This window comes from Argiope bruennichi, chromosome 9 (assembly GCF_947563725.1).
Source record: "Argiope bruennichi chromosome 9, qqArgBrue1.1, whole genome shotgun sequence".
Classification (NCBI taxonomy): Eukaryota; Metazoa; Arthropoda; class Arachnida; order Araneae; family Araneidae; genus Argiope; species Argiope bruennichi.
In genome coordinates this window covers 66,306,749-66,329,970 of record NC_079159.1, presented here as the reverse complement: position 1 = coordinate 66,329,970, position 23,222 = coordinate 66,306,749, and the positions used below count along the sequence as shown (strand labels likewise).

Here is a 23,222-nt window from a genome sequence, read left to right as displayed (position 1 = left end):
CTATTAAGAAATGATATTAGTGTATGCATATTACAGACAGAATAATAATCTCATTTTGCGCACACCCCTTTTTTTTCTATTCCAAGCTAAATATGACATAGAATGTGAAACTATACCATGTTGTACCTCTGAATACCATAAAGTGCTGTTCCTTAAACCAAATCAGAGGAACAATACTTTTTATTTAGAGGAAACAAAAGATATTTTATCACAGATTAATTTCTGAAACTGTGAGATAGTTGGTAATTGGGAGAGTCCGCAAAATAATGTTGCACCTGTGGTGTCATTTTGTCAAGATCCTCACTGTATAAGCATATTTTCCTACAGTCAAACAAATTCATCTTACAGAATACCATCTACCATTCTTACCATTATAGAATAGAATCTTACCATTATCTAAAATATCTTTTATGCTTGATCCTATTTAAGTATAAATACAGTGCAATATTGCAAAAATTCGTATGATAACATTGTATAATATTACACTGGTGTGCAAATCTTTAGGAACAATGTGAATTTTAAGCAGATAGTCATGAAATTGTAGAAAAGGGGGGGGGGGGGGGGGGTATTGCGGTCAGAAAAATGAATATGCAATTCAGTAGAAAGGTGATGCGTATGCAAATGTCAAGCACAAAACGTCATAGGCGACGTGAGTGTATGCAAAACGCTTGCGGCTGGCGAGCGCAGCTTAAGATTACAATAAAAGGAAGAACGGAGGGGCAATTAAAGGCATTCGCTGCAAGTGCAAATGAGTTCTTTCGTGAAATATGGCTAGAAGAAATCACTAGAACTACTTCTCACGTGGAAGAATGATTGGAAAGCCGGAGGAGGGGCGTAATTTGACCAGTGTAGCTGAAGAATTCGGAATCAACAAAAGTGTCGTTTCGCGCGTCTGGAAAGCCTTCCAAACCACAGGTACAGCTGTTAGAAAGGTTGGTGTTGTCTCCCTAGGAAAACAGCGAAAAGTGAAACAATGAATCATCCTGCAGGCGAAAAGAATCCTATACCAGTCAGCAAGCGCCATTACTCAGCAACTGTATATAGCAACAGGGCAACAAGTGTTGCGGTTTACTGTGGCCATCGGTGGCATTGTTTGAAGGGGTATAAGGAGCACATCTCATCAATGGAGCCGTGTCCTCTTTACTGATGAGAGTCATTTCAGTGCCACGACCGATTTACAACGCCAGTGGATTTGGAGAGAGATCGGGATCCTTCCCCATGTTCATCTGTTCCGAGGTGCTATTGAACAGGACTTCGTTTTTATAGATGACAATGCACGGCCACACCGGACTGCTGATGTTGAACAGCTACTGGAAAGTGAAGATATTACTCCAATGGATTGGCCAGCATTCTCTCCTGATTTAAATCCCACAGAACATGTGTGAGATGCTTTAGGTAGAAGCCTTGTGGCACAATTACATCCTCCGGAGAATACACAACAACTGAAACAGATGCTGATTGAGGAATAAGCACTCTTACCTCAAGAACTGTTGTACAATCTGGTGCTGAGTATGGAGAGACGATACGACGCAATCATTGCAGTAATGGGAGAGCAAATCCCATAGTAATGATCATCTGCTTGTTGTTCTTCCTCTTGGACAGACAATCATGTATAACGATACTATGAGTTCAATAAAGCCTTTGTTTGTCTGATTCCATACTATATGCATTGTATTTATATTTACGTAATTTTTCTTTCATCATCATTTAAGTACAAAATTCTGTCTCTTATTTCTGAATTTCATGTCTCTCAGATGATTTCCGGTGGAGTTATAACCAAAAAAGAACTGTTGCTTAAGTTTTAACATCAGTGTATTTCCAAACATTGAAACATTAAGAAATTTTATATCTTATTTTTGTCTTATCATTTATGCGATACATTATTGTCATATTATTATATGATATGATACAATATGTCTATCCTTTATATTTGATCCTCTCTATAATATTGTGTAATATTTAGAATTTTGTCAAAATAATATTGTATAATCTTGTTTCCCAATATTGAAACCTTATGAAATTTGATATCTTATTCTTTCTTCATATATAATGTTCAATATTAAAAAATATTGTTTATTATTCCAGATCTGTATAATTACTAATAGCTCAATTTCATATTTATAATGCTTTATATCATAATCTAAGAATCTAAAATAACATGTTAGACTGTAGAAAAAAAAAGAAAAAACTTTTTTAATATTTCAGAAAAACAATTTTTAATAACATGTCAATTGAAATGCGTTTTGTTTCTAATAACCTTATCACTACTATATATCTTAATAAACCATACTTATCTTACAATAAGTTCCACACCTGGCCCTTTTTAGCAGTTTTTTTTACATTAAATGTACCATTTAAAACTAAATTTTTCATCCATTGTTTTAAATATATTAGAATCATATTCAGAATAATTAAACTGAAAAAAATAATGCTTGTAGAAGTTTTAGCAGTGTTTTCAACTTGAGTCGCTGCTCACTATATAGTCAATAAAGGCAGATGATTTCTGAATACGATTTATAAGATCCAAAAAAATAAATGAATATATAGAAAATCCAAGATTATAATTTCGGAGTGGTGGCACCCTCTGCATGATGTTTGGTGCAAAATATTCTTGGTCGAATTTTGATCTCGGTACTTATCAGAGAATACTTGGATCCCATGAAGGACTGCCATTCGATACCATCATTGTAGTTGTTGGTGCCTTTGTATGGGCCTTTCCATGCCATTCCGTTCAGGTTGCTTGTCAAGCAGAAATTGAACCACCATCCGCTCGATCTGTCGTTGGCGCAGTTGTAATAGCTACTGCGGTCATTATCATGGTCGGGGGTGGAAAAAAAGTTTTCGTTGTGATAATTCATAGAATCGCCTAAGTTAGAAAAGAAATTTATTAGAGATATTGGATAACAAAATCAGATTTGAAGTCAAAATATATATTCTGGATTAATTGGTCGTTGGCAATCAAAACTAAAACTATAAGCCAAATTATTTCATTGTTTTTTATACGTGGTGCTTTTGTTTCCCGCGGGTGGGATGTGGAAGTTTGGAGAAGAGGTTTCCAACAAAGGTGTCGTCCTCGTCCTATGACCGCAGTTCAAAATTACGAGGTCAGACGTAAAATAGCCTTAATGTTGCTTTAAAACGGAACGTTAATATAACTAAATTAAACTAAACCAATCATTCAGTTACCGTGTAATGCTTTTCAATGAGAACTTTCAAATTATCAGCCTTCTAGATGGTGTCTCAAAATTAACACAAGATTTGAATTTGCCGCCATTCGTGCAGTAAAGTGTTGGAAACATAATTTAAAAGGAACTTTACACGATATAACATAGATAGTTTGCATTGCTGAACAATATTTCAAAAATAATGAAAGTCTGACGGTCACAGTTCGAAAATGTGAGAATTGGTCCCCTATATCGTGAGATTTAACACCATTGGATTTCTTTTTATGGGGTTGTTTGAAGTCAAAGGTCTATGCCAACAAGCCCACAAGCACGTGTGTATTGAAGGAGGAAATTGAACGCTGCATCAACGAAATTCAGCCACATTTATGCAAAATGATCATGGAAAATTTCTACAAAAGAGTGTGCATGTGCTAGAAAAAATGTGGAGGCCGTTTGCCCTATGTGTTATTCTATACATAACCTTATCCTGTGTATTATACGATTGAATAAAAATATATAATTTAAAGAAAAAAAATTATTTTTTATTTTATTTAAATATTCCTTTAACACGCTGTTCCATCGTGTAACGCTCCATTACTACTAACCCTAAACTATCAGCTGTCAAATGGGGGGTTTTAACAGGGCTTCCAACGCTTTATTGCACGAATGGTGACAAATTCAAATCTTGTGTTAATTTTGGGACACCCTTTATTTGAAAATATTATTGAAAAACAATTAGAATTTTTTTTCTTTTCTTTTTTGAAGCTTAGAAAAAAATCTGAATGTAAATAAAATCTGGAATTTAGGAAAATAAAATTTGAACTTCTTACTTTCAAAAGTAAAAACGACTGTTTTTTTTAGATGCATATATAATATACAAGCCTATTTCTTTTACAGAATAATTCTTATAATTGCTTCGTCGTCGATCTTTATAACGATTAAAAAGCATATATCGAAGTCGGATACTGATCCTTTTTAAGGAAATAAACAACTGAAAGAAGTTGAAAATAAAAAGAATACAGAATTCTACAATTAATGATGAAAGAAAAAACGAAGCTGGTTTCAATTTGGTGTTCGAAATAAAAGCCAAACAAGTTTAATTTAATAAAAGGCGTACAATTTTTAAATTAGAAAGCATGCGAGGCTGTTGATAAGCAAAACATCAAATTTCGTCCATATTGTTACGAATTTATACTATTGCTTTCCTTACAGAGTCAGTTTCATGGTAAGAAAAAGAGCATTAGATAGTTCCAACGGACACTGAGTGGCTGTTGAAAGAGTGGGTCCGGGGCTTGACTGCGAATTTGGCGAGTTTGGTGGCAAAAATAAAGGAGCCAGAATTTTTGGGAATCTTGGGATAATTCCATTTACTCAAGTTTCAGCTTTTGTACTAACAGCTTCTTTTCTCTGTTACAAAAATTATAAAAAGCTAAGAGAGTTCAAATCAGTAGTAGATTAGTTTAGTTTAGTTAGATTAAAGTCCCGTTTTAAAGCAACACTGGGGCTATTTTGGGACGGATTTCGTAGTTTTGAACAGCTGTCAAATGACAAAACGACACCTGAGCTGGCACCTGCCTCTCCAAACGTCCACACTACACCAGCGGGAAGACGTTTGGCCCCGACGTACATCAGACCCATTTACACGACGGTTCTTCAATGGAATCCGGTCCCGAACCTGAAATCCTCCGGTTCCAAAACAGAGACTTTACCACTAGGCCACCGCGGCTCCTCAAATCAGTTGTAGACAGTAGTAGAGTAGAGACTCTAGAAAGAGAATAGTTGAGTTTCTCTAAGGACTTTGATAATCGTGATTTTCTACTTGTGCATTTTTCCTGTTTTCTACATGTGCAGTTTTTTTATACGCTTTGTTTGTATTTTGTAACTTGCGTATCTTGTATCCATGTAGAATAAAAATCATTATTCGTTATTGAGCCGTTGGACTTTTCGCTACACAATCCAGAAAAGGGCACTGGATTTTTTTCGTAACAATATGCATAGAGAATGTTTATTTTAATCATGGCCCATTAAGTTCTTTCTAAACCATTAGAGATAGATATCAACTTCCATTTGATAAAATAAGTGATCTGAAGAATTATGTAGGTTGTTTGAGCCAATAAATATATTGCTGGGGGAAAAAATATGAATTCTAAATTTATACACAGTTCTTCTGCCCAATTAGCTTCACTTAGTGAAATATGAGAGAACAGCATAGGGATTGGAATAAACCAATCAGCTCCTTTTTCCTTTTTAATTTCTCATCAAATGGCAACCACTTTTCTTACACAGCGACTTGTAAAAATAAATTACTTTTTTTTTTTATAGTATCTTTGTCTTATTCGGGTTATTTCCTTTTTCCTTAAAAGCTATGTTCTTTCCTTTTTGTTTTCATTACTGGTTTGAGTGTTATTTTATGGTTATTTTTGTTATTATTTTTATTTTTGTTATTGTATTTTTGCTTATTAGTGGATGTTTTCTTCTAATTTCTTCTTTTGTATTTTTCTTTCTGTTAAAATGGTATATCTCTTGGGCCTGCTTTCAAGGGATTTTCGGGCCACGAGGAATCATTATTAGACTGTTTAGTCTGCATTCCTTCACAGAAAAAAATCCCTTTTTTTGAATCCCTGCCAGAGGGTGATTCTTGAAAAAGTCTTCAGGCCGGATTCTTCTTTTTTTATTTGGTTTAATTTGATTTTCCTATTAACTTGGTTTTTATTACTTTATATATATATATATATATATATATATATATATATATATATATATATATATATATATATATATATATATAATTTTTAAAGCTGAAGGCAGGTTCGAAGGCATAAAAGAGACATTTTAAATTTTTAAATTCATTTTAATCCATTACGGGAATGCATAATTATTTACAAGCAGAGACACAGACAAGGCACGTTCGCCACAGCGCTGTACAAAAGCAGAAGTAAGAAAGGGACGAAACAAATGATCACTAGTCTTATATAACAGGGGATTTCCGGCCACGTGTCAATTCAATACTCATATTGACCTTGGATAGGGGCACCGAAGGGATCACTTTCACTAGGCACGTAGAACTGATGGTGCATCATCTTTACAAAGCTTCAGTTAAATTAATTAAATAGAAAGTGGAATTGGATCAGGAAATAAGAGAATGAAATTATGATGGGCTAAATTAAGATATAGCTTTGGAAATTAATTTGGTTTAAATTAAGAGTTTAATATATATATATATATAATTTGTCTCACCTATTAAGTAAAGCTTAAATTTATTTGCATTTGATCAAGAATTCTACAATTATAACTATATTACAGATTCCAATAAACATGGAGGGATTTTAGTAGGAACACATTAATTAATAATAATGATGGGATCTTACCAGCATTCCCACTGTAACCGCTTATGTGCAGCTTGTACTTGTTCTGCTCGTCTTCAATGTAGAAGGAATCATAAGTGGCATAAGCATACACTCCATTCGCATTCTGCAAATCGAATCGAACGGTATAGGCGCCTTGGTTGGTGAGAGCAAAGATAGCATCGTTACCTGCCAGTAAAAGAGTTTCTTGTTTATCAAAAAATATGATCACAGATGAACAAAAAAGTCAACAAAAGAGCATTCTGTCAGTCATCATCATACATCTGTACAACACGTAATGCTTGGTGTTCCGCTTAAAGAAAATTAACATGCGTTTAGACTACTACCTCGTGTACATAAGCAGCCATAATTCCAAAAATATGTTTTCAAAATATGTAAAATGTGAAGATCCAACGAAATCTAGAAATTGAATTTTTTGAAGATTATAAGACTTTCTCTACGAATTCGTATACGAAAATGAAAAAACGAAATGAACTAAGATGATGAAAACTAGAATGAGATCTCTACTCTATTTACTACAGATAATTATCATATTTTGAATGAAACCCGTCAAAGGGTTTAATCTCTCTGTCCTTCAATCTTAATTAACTTGATTAGCGTATTGTTTTATCTCTAGAATCTTAGATGTGTATCGTATTTGATATGTTTTCTTTGATTCTAAAATTTCAAATGATCTTTATGAAATTTCCGACTAAAATGATTAACTGAAGAAGTCTAAAATGCGTTTCGATTCTCTCTATGATACTACGATGCTCAATACAAAAACATTCCGTATTTTTAGTATTTAAAAGAAGTCTAAAGAAGACATTTCTACTGTTTTGATGTGTACGCACTGCAATCGTCAGTATACTTTAATTCATGAACTAAATATGCAATATAAAAATATATTTGTGGTTTTTATAAAGATAACTTTATTATACTACAAAAATAAACAATAAAGAACTTGAATATGATTTACTAACACAATTAATATGATTAATTTTTATATGGGGCATGTGAAATGAAAAGATAACTTTTCCTCAGAATTTGTAAAACTTTAGAAGCATATTTTATTGATTTAAACTGTTTCTAACTACTTTTAAGGCCGGGATAGCCTGGTTGGTAGAGCATCGGACTTGCGTCCCTTTGGTTGGGAGTTCGAACCCCGCCGGCCGAAGATTCCCCGCGTGCTTGGTGGCTGACGCGCGTTAAATCTGTCGTGGTCATAAAGTTCTCCATGTCGAGAGTAATACCACTGGGGGTACTGGATCAGTGGTGGTCGTTCTCTGATTCAGGTCTAAATTACGATCTGTGGTTGAGCGAATGAAATGCGTGAATGAAGTCCGCCCCGTAAAAAGGGTTGTGACGTGTGTGTAGCTAAGTCCTTCTCTTGGCCCTAGATGGCGCTACTATAGAAACAAGAGGCGCTCCCCCCTCAGACTTAAATCGGCTGTCTTCGAACAGCGGCTTGTCCATGGCAAGTGGAATAAGAAACAACAACAACTAACTGCTTTTAATCTATCTAGATATCAATAGCTCTGCAGAAAAGATTTTTTTTTTCTTTAATGCTTAAAATTTCCAACTCTTAATCAGAACAAAGATTTCATTAAACAAGCATTCTAAGTTATTTTATATTAAAAATTTTAAAACTTCAGTCAGTTAAAATTGAGCGTAAATTTGGATCTACTAATAAAATAAGAAGTACCTTATTGATATTTCATTTGAGACACATCTAGTATTACAACTAAAACTAGCCGCCTTTAGAGACCAACTTGTTCACTCACATTATTAAATAATAAGAGCGATTTCTGCACCATTTATACCTTAACGTTTTATATATTTTGTTACTTCAAGACTGCCTCGCTTTAATATTCCAACATTTTTGAGAATTAAAGTTTACTTAAACTCTATGACTAAAATTAGTTAAAATAAATAATAAATTACGATTAAAATTGAATAAGAACAGACGTTTACCTAACCAGAAGTCTTTCTCCAAAGAGCCAAATCCTAATTTATATTGTTGCCACTTCTTAGCGAAATAATTGATTGGACTTCCGAAATCTCCTCTTCTTTGAATAACCTAACAAAATAAGTCAAAAATTAAGAAACAAGCAAAATATGTAAAAACCACAAAAGATACAAATATGGGAATATAATTAACTTATGGGAATATAATTAAACGTGATAAGTTAAAAAAAAAGCCTTCGCAAAAACTTTTGACTTTTTTGGCACATAATTGTCATTTTATCAAATTATTAAAAATTTCGAAACTTTTCCATTTCATCGGCACAGATCTCGCCAAGTAGACTTCATTGGCGACAACGCGCCCTATATACATTATATAAAAATGTCAACACTACTAGTATACTAGTGATAATACTAGTATTTCGTTTGGTACCGGTTGTATAATTACTGGCGACTTTAACACCTGCGCTGGTGAAATGGGAACATACCAAAACTTAATTTTCCGAGATCAAGGATCAAAACTAGTAAAAAATTTACAATAATGTTGCAATATGAAATTTAGAAATTTAATATTCTAAAATATTTGACAACAACACTACACTTAATAATTTAATTTCAAAATCCTGGCTTCAAAAAAAAAGTAGCTGTAGTGATTGTTTTAAAGTCGGACTTAACAGCTTTCATGTATTAAAATTTTTAACTGTAACTTTTTCGCTCCTATGAGATAACAGCCTTTGTCGCTATATCCTTCACTGTTTATATTCAAGTTCAAGTTATTAAAATTCATGAAAACAAAGAATTTTATTCGGATTATACGAGCTTATCTCAAAAGTTAATTCAAATCGTCTGATACTTCTGTAAGGTAAAGCATTAAAGAAGCATATTTTTTTCTGAAAAGCTGTCTTTGCTGAACGACAGCGAAATGAATAGTATTATTTCCCAATTTAGTTAGTCAGCATATATAACCAAGAGAAAGAAGCGCGACATTTTCTTTAGTCAAAGTGATTTTGAAACACCTTGATAGAGATTTTACATAACTCCAGTCTTGGAAATCATATTGTCTTTCTAGAAGATTTGCAGAAAACATTGATCTAAATTTATATTTCACTAGCAGCATAACAAGAAACCAACGGGACTGGTCTCCTGAAATATTCTCTTATATTGTCAATAAAGATTTTATTGCCCTTCCTATGCATAAAATTGTGGACCTTGGATTAGGCCATAAATACATTGCATGATACTGGTGAACGATACTTACGAAATATAATCTTTGGCGTCAATTTATCTTTTTTACTGAAACCACCACCAAAAAATATATTTTGGATACCTTTTTGCGGACTGATTAACACCAAAATTTGACACAAAACTGCAGTTATAGTCACAAGATAACACTGAATTCCCTGCATTTAAATCAATCCGTTCATGAATTATTGTGAGCGAAAGTAAACACCGACAGACGGTCAAATCAATAGTCTGACGAATTTGTTTCAAAGTTTGGTAAGTATATATATTTTAGATGGTAAATGCATCAACTTTTAGTAACATAACTCGTTGTGTTTTTGTTTCTTACGAATTCGTCTATACTCGAACAACCAGACAGACAGACCCCCCTGTGAAGGCATTTCATTCGAAATGGGATGGAAATATGTAAAACTTTCGTCGTAATTCCATATCCCAAATTTCAAGTGTTTAGCTCAAACTGTTTTTGAGTTATTGGTTTTACAGATTGACATAATTTTGGCGTTGTGGTTTTCTGAAATGTGGAGATTTAATGGGAGTGTGGAGTTCGAATTTTTTGACAATCACAATATTTCCTTTATACTTTGTAAGCAAGAAAGTAAAAAAGCAACAACAGTGAGCAATTTGTAGATTAAGTTTTCCTCAGTTCATCAGCTTTGTATACCACAAATTGGCTATTCTAGCCAGCCACTAAGGCACATGGAAAAATCTGAATGACAGGACAGCTGCTATTACATTGGCGGGAACTATGGTTGGATTCTAAGGGCCATCATCGACCGCGGTACAACCTTTCCCGTAGGAAGCACATCCGATCATCAGAAGGGAGTAGCCTATTCCACATCATTTCTGTACCCACCTGGTGGCGAATACTACCTGGTTGGCGATTTCTGTATCCAATGGCAACCACTATGGTGCAAGCTTCTCATCATCAAATATAAAGTGCCCCCTATTAGGTGACCAGATTTATACAATGCTGTTAAAGATTACTACTAAAGGTAAGAAAGCTTTTATTGAAAGAAGAACATATTTCAAATATTTATTTCTTATGTGCGACGACAGACAAACACACATATGATGCATCTATGGATAGAGAGATATTCGGGGTTTTTTTGTTTGTTTGTTTTAACATTCAGACCCGTAAAAGCGACGCTTTTGCGTGTTTGTGAGAAAATTACTATTCTTTTGGAAAAAATTATTTTTAAAAAATTATTAAATTAATTTTCCGGATGCATAGTTATTTAAGGCACATGGAAAAATCTGAATGACTTGACCGCCGCGATAATATTGGTGGGAACTATCGTTGAATTCTAAAGGCCATCACTAGCTACTCTACAACCCTTCCAAAGAAAAGCACGTTTCGTCATTAGAAAGAGGTAGTCAATTTCACACCATTTCTGTACCCAGCCGACTGGTGAGAACCAACCACCATGTCGGAAGCTTCTCATTCTCAAATCTGAGGTCCCCCCCCCCAGTGGAAGATCAGCTTTGTATAATGCTGTTTAAGATTATTACTAAAGGCAAGAAACCTTTTATTAAAAAAGGAGCCGAATTAAAATATTTATTTCTAATGAAGGACAATAGAAAGAGATGCATACAATGCGTCTCTAGATAGAGAGATTTTTTTTTTCATTCAGACAATGCCGGTAAAAGCGACGGTATAGCCTGTTTACGAGAACCTATTTTCTATGCTATAGTATGCAAAGAATGGATCCATTATTGGACTGTAAAATTAATTTCATCGAGGTTCAGCAAATAGACGCCTCGTTATAAACAGATTTATAGTTTGTACAAGATGTTCAAAGAAGATGATTGCATGTGCAAAGAAAAAAGCATCAGACATCGTCGCATATCAGATGAAAATGTTGAGAGTATCCGAATTGCTTTCGTATGTAACTGTAGCCATAACCATAAGCAGAGGGAGCAAAGAAATTGATATACAGCAACCAACGGTATGAAGGTTGTTGCCTGTTTTCAAGATCAACAAGAGCAGATCTAGCTGCATTAAATTTTAATTAGGGACTAATTATTTCACGTGTGGCAAGAAGTACACTTATAATTCGACGTTTGCTAAATAAAAAATGGAGCTCTTATTGAATGCATAAGATTAAATTTTGGGCTTTTCTTTGTTCAATGAAGTACCGTATAAGTATTCAAGGTCATTCATCAGAAATAAATATTTAAAATTTACCACTCCGTTGAATAACCTTGTATATAAGAAATATAAACTTATATAAAATTTTAGACGCTTATACTTTCTCTAGATGTGGCATGGAATCTACTGCCAATTTATTTGGCTTGACAACATCAACATTTAATTCCACTTCGTTTTAAGTGGATTGTGATATCACGATTTTTTCCATCGTACAAGTTGCGCAATTGATTCCAAAAATTAAATGCAGTTTGCGCCTCTAATGTAAATTACTCGAACATGAATTGATTTTTCTGTAAGTATGAATACAAAAATTTCAAAAAACAAATAATCAGAAATTCACTACTCCAACCCGCCCTAAGGCTCACGGAAGAAACTCAATGACCAGACCGCCGCGACAGTAACACTGGCGGAACCATGGATAAATCCAAAGGACCATCACCGGCCACGGTCCAAACTTTCCGGCGGGAAATAGCCCCGTCATCGAGAGGAGATAGCCAACACCCATCATTTCTGTGCTGACCAACCACCATACCAGCTCTTCAACCTCATATTTGAGGTCTCCTCGGTGGCAGTCACAAGAAATAATCGTTAACTGATTACTCCGACCCTCCCGTAGGCAAAAGAATAAAACTGAATGACCGGATCGTCGCTGCCGCAATACTGGCGCGAACTCTGATTGAGTTATAAGGACCATCACCGACCACGGTACAACCCTTCCCGTGAGAAGAACATCCCATCATCAGAAGGGGGTAGTCACATTTCTGAAAGTATCATTGTGGCGAGAACAACCACCATATCCTCGTTTTTTAGTGGAAGTCAAAAGAAATAAAAATGAAAATGGATTTTAGTGAGTACGTACCATCCATCCACCTCCATCTGTCTTCATGTCACAATACACTGCGACGGAACACATGCCAATTCTATTCCTGGGGTACACGGTGTACACTCCGCTCGCATTATGACCATTTCTGCGAACTTCTTCGCAGTCCTTGGGCATCGGGTAAAACTTGGGTTGTGGCGCTAAAAAAAATATTGCATCAATACATAAATAAAAATAAAAATAATCACAAGTGGACCAAGTAGTATAGAACTAGGAACTAGCTATCATTTTTTGGAAATTTGGATCCATTATTGATATTCCTATTTAAATGTGCATAGTTTTTATCAAAATTTAAACAAATTGCAGCCCATATCACAAAGGATGATTAATAACCCAAAAATAAATTTTGAAATATATACATAGAATTTTTTTTTTCTGAAATGTTTTCGAAAACAGCTATAACTCAATGCACTTTGGAATTAGCTTTTCATTTATAAACAGAGATATATTTTTTTTTAACTTTTTCATATAAGAAGTATATACAACCAGAGAGAATTGCAATGGTCAAAAATTTTTAATCTTAAAATTTGAAGTGATCTCTAGTTTACAGAGTATAGTTTCGGAGGGTGATATACTAGATTAAAATCAGTCTCGTTAATATATAATCATAATTCGGTAATAGGACATTCATTTCAATATACATTTCGTGTGGCTTCGAAACCGAAAATAAATCAAACTAGACACACCACTTGTGTCCACAAAATAAATATTTTTGGCATTTTGCGGTAAATAACATTCATTCAACACAAAATCATATAGTGAATTCCAAGAAAAGTTTTAATTAGTTGATTATAGTTAGTTGTGTTCATTATATTTATTTATTAACTATAAATAAATATAAAGTGCAAAGCTTTAAATAAATAATTTATAAAGAACAAAGAACTTACTCTGAGTAGTAGTTGGTGTAGTGGGTGAACCAGTTGATCCGATGCATTGGACTATGCAAGCAGAAACAAAAACGGCTAAACCAATCAAAATTTTCCCCCTAAAAAAGAGTATAAAAATCTTTTAATACAAATGATGTATTCAACGAAACCAATTTTTGAAAAATGATGTATAACTTGGATTTCAACTAAGCTAATGAATGACTTATTATTGGGAAACCAAAGGATATCCTCTAATCACATGATTTCGCGAATAAACTCTACCTATATATTTCAAATATTTTGAGAAATCAAAGAACCAACCCCATACCCAATTACTAATCCGATTTCGTCAATTTTTATTTCGAATGAAAAATCATGACTCCTAGATACGTCCAACTAGACTGGGTGTATTGGCGGTTGACTACAGATATTTCGCCAACTTCAGTCAACCGCTACCTTTCATTTTTGAGATCGGTTTCAAAAATATTATTTCATTATGCATTTCTGTATGGTGATTTTGCTAATCTATATCTCTCATTACTTCCAAATATATCATCAATGGTTGCCTGCCTTCCAAAATGCTTCAATTTTAAAATATATTGCAAAGTAAAGCTTTGGAGGCCCTCCCCAGTCTCAACAACTAGAGTGATTTCATCAATTTTATTCATCAATTAATATCGCCATTTTCGAAGTATATTTAAACAGCCATATTGCTTTGTGATACTACGTTAATATATCTTTAATGAAGTTGTCCTTTATCCTGATAAGCTGTAATTCATCAAAAATTTTTTAACTTGATTAAATTAATGTTATTATTGTGGTGAGAGAGCAACTGGTCGCCAAAGAGACTAATAGCTTCTAAATGGTAGCATAATAACAACGACGTATTTAGAGATGTATAGGAATAAAGATGCTACAAGAGCAAGTGTTTAGAAATAAAGAGTCGCAAAGACAAAATAATTATTTTCATTTCACATTTTTAAGGCCAGAAAAGGACGAAAGATATTGGGAAAGGGAAAATAAATATTATGCACCAGTCGTCATTTGCCTCGCTCTTTTTCAGTTTTCATTTGACATCTATATTTTTTGGAAGGAAAAAAATCGACTCCTAATATATTGATAGAAGTCTGCTTTAAAAAAATATTTTCAATTTCAACATTTTTGTTTTTAATATATATCATAATACATAATTATAAATATTGTGTAATCCTGAAATAATTTTTTTTTCTAAATTCATCACCAGATGACACCACCCATATGGCACAAAAATGCAATTAAAATAAAGCTACTGAATACTAATTAAGTTCAGAAAATATTAAAATATTGTACTGCGGTCGGGAAAGCACGATTGCACGAAATTTCAAAATTTAAATGTATCGAATACAGAAAAAAAAAACAAATAATTCTCTGGTTAAACAAAAGCAAATGAAAATAAATTATCTTAAAATTCTGAGGATAGAGTTTCAAAGAATTGCATTATGAAGAGTTTCATTGAACATAATAACGAATAATGCAATTAGATAAAGAAGTCGTCGAAGCTTTATGAAAATCATGTCTCAATAAATTCATTACAAGTTGCAGAACAACATTACGTAACAGTCTAATCCAATGAGCTAATTGGGTTGCGCCACAGAGCGCTACTAATCTAAGAATACCTTAAAACTTATTAATCTGATTTTATTTTAATTTTGTAGAAAAGTTTTATTTAAATATAATTTGAAATATATTAAAAGTAAAAATGACATTAGGATAGTAAATAGCCAATCATCAATTTTGTAATTCTACTTAAGTACATCGGTCCAAAAATATTTACTTAGAGCATGCATATGGATATTTTTTATATTTATAAATGTAATCGCTAAAATTAACTATGCATACGATCGCAGTAATTAGAGTCTGGCTAACATGATTTGTAAATTGTAATTATTATTAAGTACACCTATATTTTTTTTTCAGTCAGTGTAGTTATTTTCAAAGGATTATAACCAAGTTCCGGTTCTGACAAGGCGTAAATAACTCCAATCAGGAAGTATAAATACACATTGCCATTTCTGCCGGGATATCAAATTACTCTAGCCCATCAATCCCAAATTCCTAATTCCAGCTCTGATGAGGTGTCAAATTACTCCAATCAGGGAGTATAAATACCTAACGCTATTTCTGATGGAATGTCAAATTACACCAGCCCATTAATTTCAAAATTCCTAATTACATTTCTGATGAAGCGTAAATTAACACCAATCAGAAAGCACAAATACGTAATTCCATTTCTGATGGGATATCAAATTACTCACCAATTTCAAATTCCGAATTCCAGTTCTGATGGGGAGTCAAATTGCTCCAACTCAGAGAAATCAAATTCCTAGCTCCGATTATAAGCAGCAAATTACTCTTTAAGATAAGTCGGTGTTTTAAATATAAATTCACTTCGATATAAAAGTATCAGGACTTATTTGAAATCATATAATTAAAAATACGTCGTTACTTTAAGCAGAAGTAAACAAAGTTTTCTTCGGCTTAAATTAGGACGCAGTAAAGTTAGTAGTATTACAAAAATGTTAGTACAGTACACTCCCGAGTATCCGGTTCGCGACTATTCGGCTTCCGTACTATCCGTCTAGATTCATCGTAATTGAATGAGGAAGACAAGGCAGAAGCAGTCGACTATTAGAAATTTTTTGAAAACTAAAAACTGTATGTTTTGACTTTTATCTTAGGGTTATCTTTTCATATCAATGTAATCATTTATCAGTAAAAAAATGAAGTCAGTTTTAAGTCAATTTTCTTAAGAACTGGGCCTACGATTTATATTAACATTTTATTTATATTCCCTGCATTTAAGTTAGGCATTATAGAAATTATGTTTATATTCTTTAACATACTTTTTCTCTAATAAATGCTGAAAACGTCCAGTACAGTATATAAACAGATATAAACTACCTGTACAGAGCCTTCTATTTTAACTCGGCATATTACCAGCAACTGATTCTATGATTCAGATGGCCGTTGCTACGTTCACATGTTACGTGGCTTGAGAAAAATGGACTTACCACTCAATAAGAAGTGAGAAAATACATATTATAACAATGAGTTTTGGTATCAAAAAACTTTGTCTCTTGATATTGATAAATAAAGAAGTGAGTTCTTAGAACTCCGCCTTTCCGGCTTTTTTGTTATTCGACCTGCCATTCTGCCATATTAGGTCGGATACTCGAAAATACTGCAGTTATAAATTCGTAAGACACCTTAACCTACGAATTTATCTAACTTCCTAATTACATGATATAACATAGGAATACTTATTGTTATTTCGATACATATAAGAACTCAAAAATCTTGGTAACTTCAGTGTGAATAAATTACTTTTTATCTTTTTAAATCATTGCTGCTTTGACTATGATAGTTTAAATACCATCAATTTTGTAATCCCATGCAAATCTTCAGTACTTCATTGCAAGCATAAGAGTTAATAATAGATAAAAAAATTCTAATATACTTACATGTTTAGCAGCAAATAGTCTAAACTTCTAAAGGAATCGAACTCAGTAACAAAGTCTCGCGCTACAGATTAATTTATATAAAAATACGGCTTTATTTATATTTTATAGTTTGATAACTACGGCTCAATGATAAATTAAATGCAAAAAAATGATAAAAAGCGCGCCAATTATCTTTCTTCTGGGAATCACACGCGTTGTAGAGAATGTGAAATTAGCAAGTGTGTGTGATCTTTCCATTATATCTGTGCTGCATCTTTAACAATAACTTACAATCGCTTTAAAGATAAGATTTCGATCCAAAATGAAACTAATTGTTAAGATTAGAAAGTAAAGAAGAAATCGATTCCGTGTCAAATGAAAAGTTTTAGAAAAAACTTAAAAACAATAATAGAAAACTAACTTTTTATTTGCATTTTTCTTATATCGAATGTTATGGATACTAAGATGATCAAACGAATTATACAATTTTCGAATTTTACAATGAGCCTATTCTAAAAAAAAATTGATTAAAATTTTTGAGACTAAATACGGCTATAATTTGAAAGTTTAAACTTTTACCAAAAAATGATTGTATTATCTTGAAAAACAGCTCAAGAAATTGCAACAACGCATTGAGATGAATACAATCTTTCCTGTGATGCAGGAATCTGCTTTTCTTTGTATTTCAGAGCAGCCCTCCAGATTTTGATCCCGTATGTTAATCTTTTTTTTTCATGTAGTTATTCAGCTAAAGAATTATAATGTACTATTAAGTCTGATTGAATTTTTAATGCTCTTCAATGTCATATGATTAATCTTCACAAAATATTTATGACTTTGAGATGAATTTAAGAGATTTCGTAAACGTGCTATAACTGCATGTTGTTACTCTCAAAAATCCAGGAGTTTTATTTGTTTAAATCTTTGTTCTGCCCAATCCATGCGTTTTTGGCAATAATTTCAAACTTTTTGACAGCATTTTTTTAGAAAGTTGGAATTTTTTTAACCTTTGAATTACTTCAAAATAAAGATAAAGAAGTTTTCTTCTTAAAAATTATAGAGTTGCGATTTTTTATTATTGTTTGTTTTCGTAACTGAAAAAAAAATACAATAAAAATGAATCTTTTGTTAAAAAAAAAAAAAAAAAGTGGAATTGCTGAATATTTTTAAATGGCAATATGTTATTTCAAAAAACAACAACTTAAAAACAATAATAGTAAGTAAACTTTTCATTTTCATTTTTCTTATATACAATGTTATATATATTAAGATGACCAAACGAATTAGAGAAAACTTACATTTGAAAGTGAAAATCAAAAACGAAGACAATTATATTATTTTGAAAAAAAATAGATAAAACTATCAGACACGTGTTTTATATGGATTTTTTTTAATTATTACAGTTGTCACAATTTTAGTTAAAATTTAGAGTGGCCATATTACTCTACTTAGATTTAAATTTTAAAACATTGCATGAAAAAAATTAATTTTAAATTCCCAAATTTTGCTAATGTATAAAATAGGGATTGCAATACCGGACCAAAATTTCAATACCGGTATTCGATATTTTTTAGATCTTAATACCGGGATTTTAGAAAAAGAAAGAAAACAAGGTATTTCTTTGTTTTATTTGCCAGTTTTATAAGAGAGTGTAAATATCACAAAAAATGATATGGAACTTATAAATAACAGTATATAAAGAATCACAAAAAAGTAAAAGAACAACTTATTTATTTAAATCACAAAAAAGTGTAAATATTACTATTTAGTCTGTGGTACTATTGCAAATTTTTGAAATGTGATCTTAAAAAACATGATGCATCAATTGTACTGTCATTAAAGCTGAAAAGTAATTTTGCGTAAAAATTACCAGCTGTCGAAAACGCTCTTTCGGCATCTACGCCAGTTGGTGATACTGTTAGCAATACGCGATGTACTTTTTCCAAGTATTTATCTCTAAATCCCTCATCTTCAAATAAATCAATTTCTCGTCGGATGGTTTTGGATATAGCTGATTTCTGTATTGTATTTTGGTTCGTTGAATTTTTTTTTTTTATTTATTTATCGCTAATTCTAATTTTTGTTCAAGAGACAATTCCTTTTCACTATCAACATTAGTGTCATCATAATCTTCGATAACTGAACCGAATTCTTCTGAATGTGGATAGGTTTGTGGGTAAAAAATTGTAAGAAAATTTACTATAAACTTAATCAGATTTGAATGGATTATTTTCTTTTCTTCTTTTTCATTTTCATTTTTAAAATCATTATAATTATGTAAATACCATAAGACATTTTCTATTTCGGTATGCCTTTCTTCTGTGCGATTTTTCAATGTAATATATAATTCTTCAGATAGTGATGTGTGCTGTTCTTTCAGTGACTGCAGCATGAAATTTATTGTTGCATTAGCTGTTAAAAAATTAGAATCTCTCCGACATAATGCCTCAACAGCCAGTTTTATTCGAAGTAGAGCTGATATAGTTCTAGATATTAAGTCGAATTCACTGTCTGAAAAATTAATTTGCAGGTCTAAGTCGATTATTGCTTTTTGGATTGGATTTCTAAATTTCAAAAATCGTTCCATCATTAGGAGTAAACTGTTCCAACGTGTCTTAGAATCTATTATTAACATATATTCTGTTTTATTTTCAGTTAGTATATATTTTTGTAATATGGCATTTTTTGTAGGGGAAAGTTTAAATATTTTAACAATTTCTCGAACTTTATAAATTATAGGAAGCAATTCTTGATGGGTTAATATTTCATCCTCATTAGCAATATCAACTTCCACAATTACATTGTCATTATCTTCATTGTCAATATCACTCTCACTCTTGCTCTCTTCAATGTCGGAATCCGAAGTTTCTATATCCACAATATTTGGATTCTTTTGTTCTTTACTTTTTTGGTATAATACATCTATTACTCCTAATTGAATTCCATGAGCATAGCACAATTGCTGATTTGCACCCATCAACTTTCCAACTTTTTTCATAACTGTTGCTCCATTAGACGTTATGGATACAATATATTCTTTCAAGGATAATCCATGTTTCGCTAATTTAGATTTAAGCAATTAATTAAGCCATTAATTAGCTAATTAATTTCGCCCGTTAGGGAGACATAAAAACAAAAACGTATACTATTTTGCTATGTTGGCGATTCCTGAACATATAGTGGAGACAATTTAAAAAATTTCTATTAAATACCGAAAAACCGGTATTTAAACTTGTGAATACCGGTATTACGAAATTGTAAAATGGCTCAAAATACCGGTATTCGGTATCCCGGTATACCGGTATTGCAATCCCTAGTATAAAATGATTAAGTATTCTGGATTAGTTGTTCTATTCTGGATTAAATTTTTTACAATTTCGCATACAAATAAAAAGTGTGATAATTCTTTGAGGCATAGTCATTTCGTTTGCTAATCCACCAAGCCTTTTATTTATTTTTTTATTTTATTTTTTTCTTAGACGATTGACACAGTGGCTTCAACTGAATCCACTGCTCTTAGCTCTATATAGTGCTGTCGAAAAAATTAATAAATTGTCATTTTCATTTCAATATTGTGTATTTTATTTAATTTAATCAATTTTTACCTGAAATTCAGTAGTTTTATGTTCTGTGTCTCAAAAGGGTAATCAGAAAAAAATTCAAAATCGGGATTTTGAAGAATCTTCGTGTTTCAGACTTCCTTGCGTCCGGAAAACATGTTTTGGGAATTATATTTGTTTCTCTAGGAACACGATAACTCAACCCTGTTTACTAGATGGATGAAATTAGGAATATGATCTTTACATCGAAGTTACAACTATCTATCGGATTTAGAAGTAAATCCATTCAGAGGATGTCTGTGTATCTAGTTGTCTGAGTAAAAATGAACATGATAATATCAAAATATAAAAAGCTAAATAGATAAAATTTGGTACACAGTTTTATAAACTAAAATGTAGGTATGTATCAAATTTGAAATCAAATCTATCAAACGGTTAACAGTTTGTATTTTCTCAAAAATGTAAAACGTTATGCCTCAAAAACAAAATGATTTGAATTAATGAAATATGGCATGCTTTGTTATGACTACAATTGCAATTTTGTGTGGAAATTTCATTTTAGTCGATTGAAAAAAAAAGACATTTAAAATACCTATTCGGTTTTCTGGTACTTGTGTATTAAATGCATGCCAGCTATTAATCGAAAAGGACTGCGCGCTTATAGGCGCATTTGCAATAATTGTTTATCAATGTCATACGTTTCATCGGAAAGAATGGTGTTGTATCTTTTGATAACTTCAGTTTGATCAAAAAATTTAGAAATTCATGTGTTTAGTACAAAGATATTCTACCAGCTGCATAATTTCGATTTTTTCTGTTTGGAAGACATGTTTACTGTGAAGTAAATATATATATATATATATATATATATATTCTCCTGATTTCACCAATAAAAAAATTATTTTGATTCATAGTATTTCTTAAAACTATTAAGAAATGATATTAGTAAATGTATATTACAAACAGACTAATAATCTTATTTTGTACACATCCTTTTTTCCTTTTCCAAACTGAATATGAAACTGTATTATGTTGTACCTTTGAAAACTATGATGTGTTGTTTCTTTAACCAGGTCAGAGGTATAATGCTTTTTATTTAGGGGAAACTAAAGTATTTTATCTAAGATTAATGCCTCAAACTGTGAGATAATTGGTAATGTGTGTTTCATCTTTATTTGGTCATATAGTCTAGCACAAGATATTTCAATTCTAGTTTGGAAAACCCTTTGTAATAACGAATAGGTAAATGTGTTACGAGAGTTCGAAGTAAATTTTCCCTTTCTTGTACCTTTGCGGATTGAAGAATGACGAAATAAAATACATCTCAGTTTTAAGCATACTTCAATCTATAATTTGATATGCAACAGTGTACAATGATACCACTATTAATAAATTATATTGGAAATCTAGAATGGCTATAGTATTTCCAAATCCAGTAATACAGGAATGGTATTAAAAAAAAGTCAAACTTTATCACTGTTTTTTATATAATTTTTTTAAAAAACACACAATTGATCGCCGCAATATGATTCTTATGTTAACTCAAATACGTGCGAAATTGAACAGATAAACCTTTTTTTCACATCGAAAACCAAAAATGATTAGATTTTATTTGATCACAAGAGTCAGAGACAACTCAAATTAAAACTAGTCGAAAGGTGCTAATTAATGACTTAAAAGTGTTTCTAAAATTTTAATATAACAGTAATTTTTGAGCAAATCTCTATAGGCGGCGCTCACCTTGAGATATTGGAGTGGAGCACTTACAATTTATTCCACTGTTAAACAGAGGATGAAGTGGCGACATTGTCTAGAGGGAAAGTCCGCAAAATAATTTTGCACTTGTGGTGTCATTTTGTCAAAATCCTCACTAAATAAGCAGATTTTACTAAAGTCAAAAAATTCATCTTGTGATTCTATTATCTAAAATATCCTTTATTCTTGATCCTATTTGCGTACATAATACAGCACATTATTGAAAAATTCGTATAAATACTATTCTTTCCAAACATTGAAACATTAAGAAATTTGATAATTTATTAATATCGCTCATTAATGCTAAATAGTATTGTACAATATTATATAATATATATATATCCTTTCTATTTGATTCTATATATATATAATATTGTGTAATATAGAAGAAAAGGATAATAAATAATATTGTATAATATTTTTCCCCAATGTTGAAACATGAAGAAATTTGATATCTTATTAGTATTGTTCATTTATGGTATAAAGTGATGTTAAAGAATAATTTAAATATGTATATCATTGATCCTATCTATAATATTGTGCAATATTGAAAAATTTGTTAAAATAATATCCTTTATATTTGATTCTATATATAATATTGTGTAATATAGAAAAAAAATGATAATAAATAATATTGTATAATATTTTTCCACAATGTTGAAACATCAAGAAATTTGATATCTTATCAGTATTGTTCATTTATGGTATAAAGTAGTGTTAAAGAATAATTTAAATATGTATATCATTTAGGTTTGATCCTATATATAATATTGTGCAATATTGAAAAATTTATTAAAATAATATTGTTCCCCAATGTT

At 31.8% G+C, this 23,222-nt stretch overlaps 1 protein-coding gene across 2 annotated transcripts in view; it reads right to left on the bottom strand.

Moving 5' to 3' along the window:
* Nucleotides 1–2,173: 2,173 nt before the first annotated feature.
* LOC129983992 (techylectin-5A-like) overlaps nt 2,174–23,222 on the bottom strand; it is a 58,301-nt gene continuing 37,252 nt past the window's right edge. The window contains exons 1-6 of one of the 2 annotated variants that reach the window (XM_056093733.1): nt 17,111–17,255; nt 13,632–13,729; nt 12,724–12,884; nt 8,483–8,588; nt 6,533–6,697; nt 2,174–2,866 (exon numbers count right to left, since the gene is read on the bottom strand). In XM_056093733.1, the coding sequence (XP_055949708.1) occupies nt 2,559–2,866; nt 6,533–6,697; nt 8,483–8,588; nt 12,724–12,884; nt 13,632–13,729; nt 17,111–17,112 (840 nt within the window). In that variant the 5' untranslated portion in view covers nt 17,113–17,255 and the 3' untranslated portion in view covers nt 2,174–2,558. Of the gene's footprint in view, nt 2,867–6,532; nt 6,698–8,482; nt 8,589–12,723; nt 12,885–13,631; nt 13,730–17,110; nt 17,256–23,222 lie in introns of those variants that run through there. The other variant, XM_056093734.1, reaches the window with a different exon arrangement.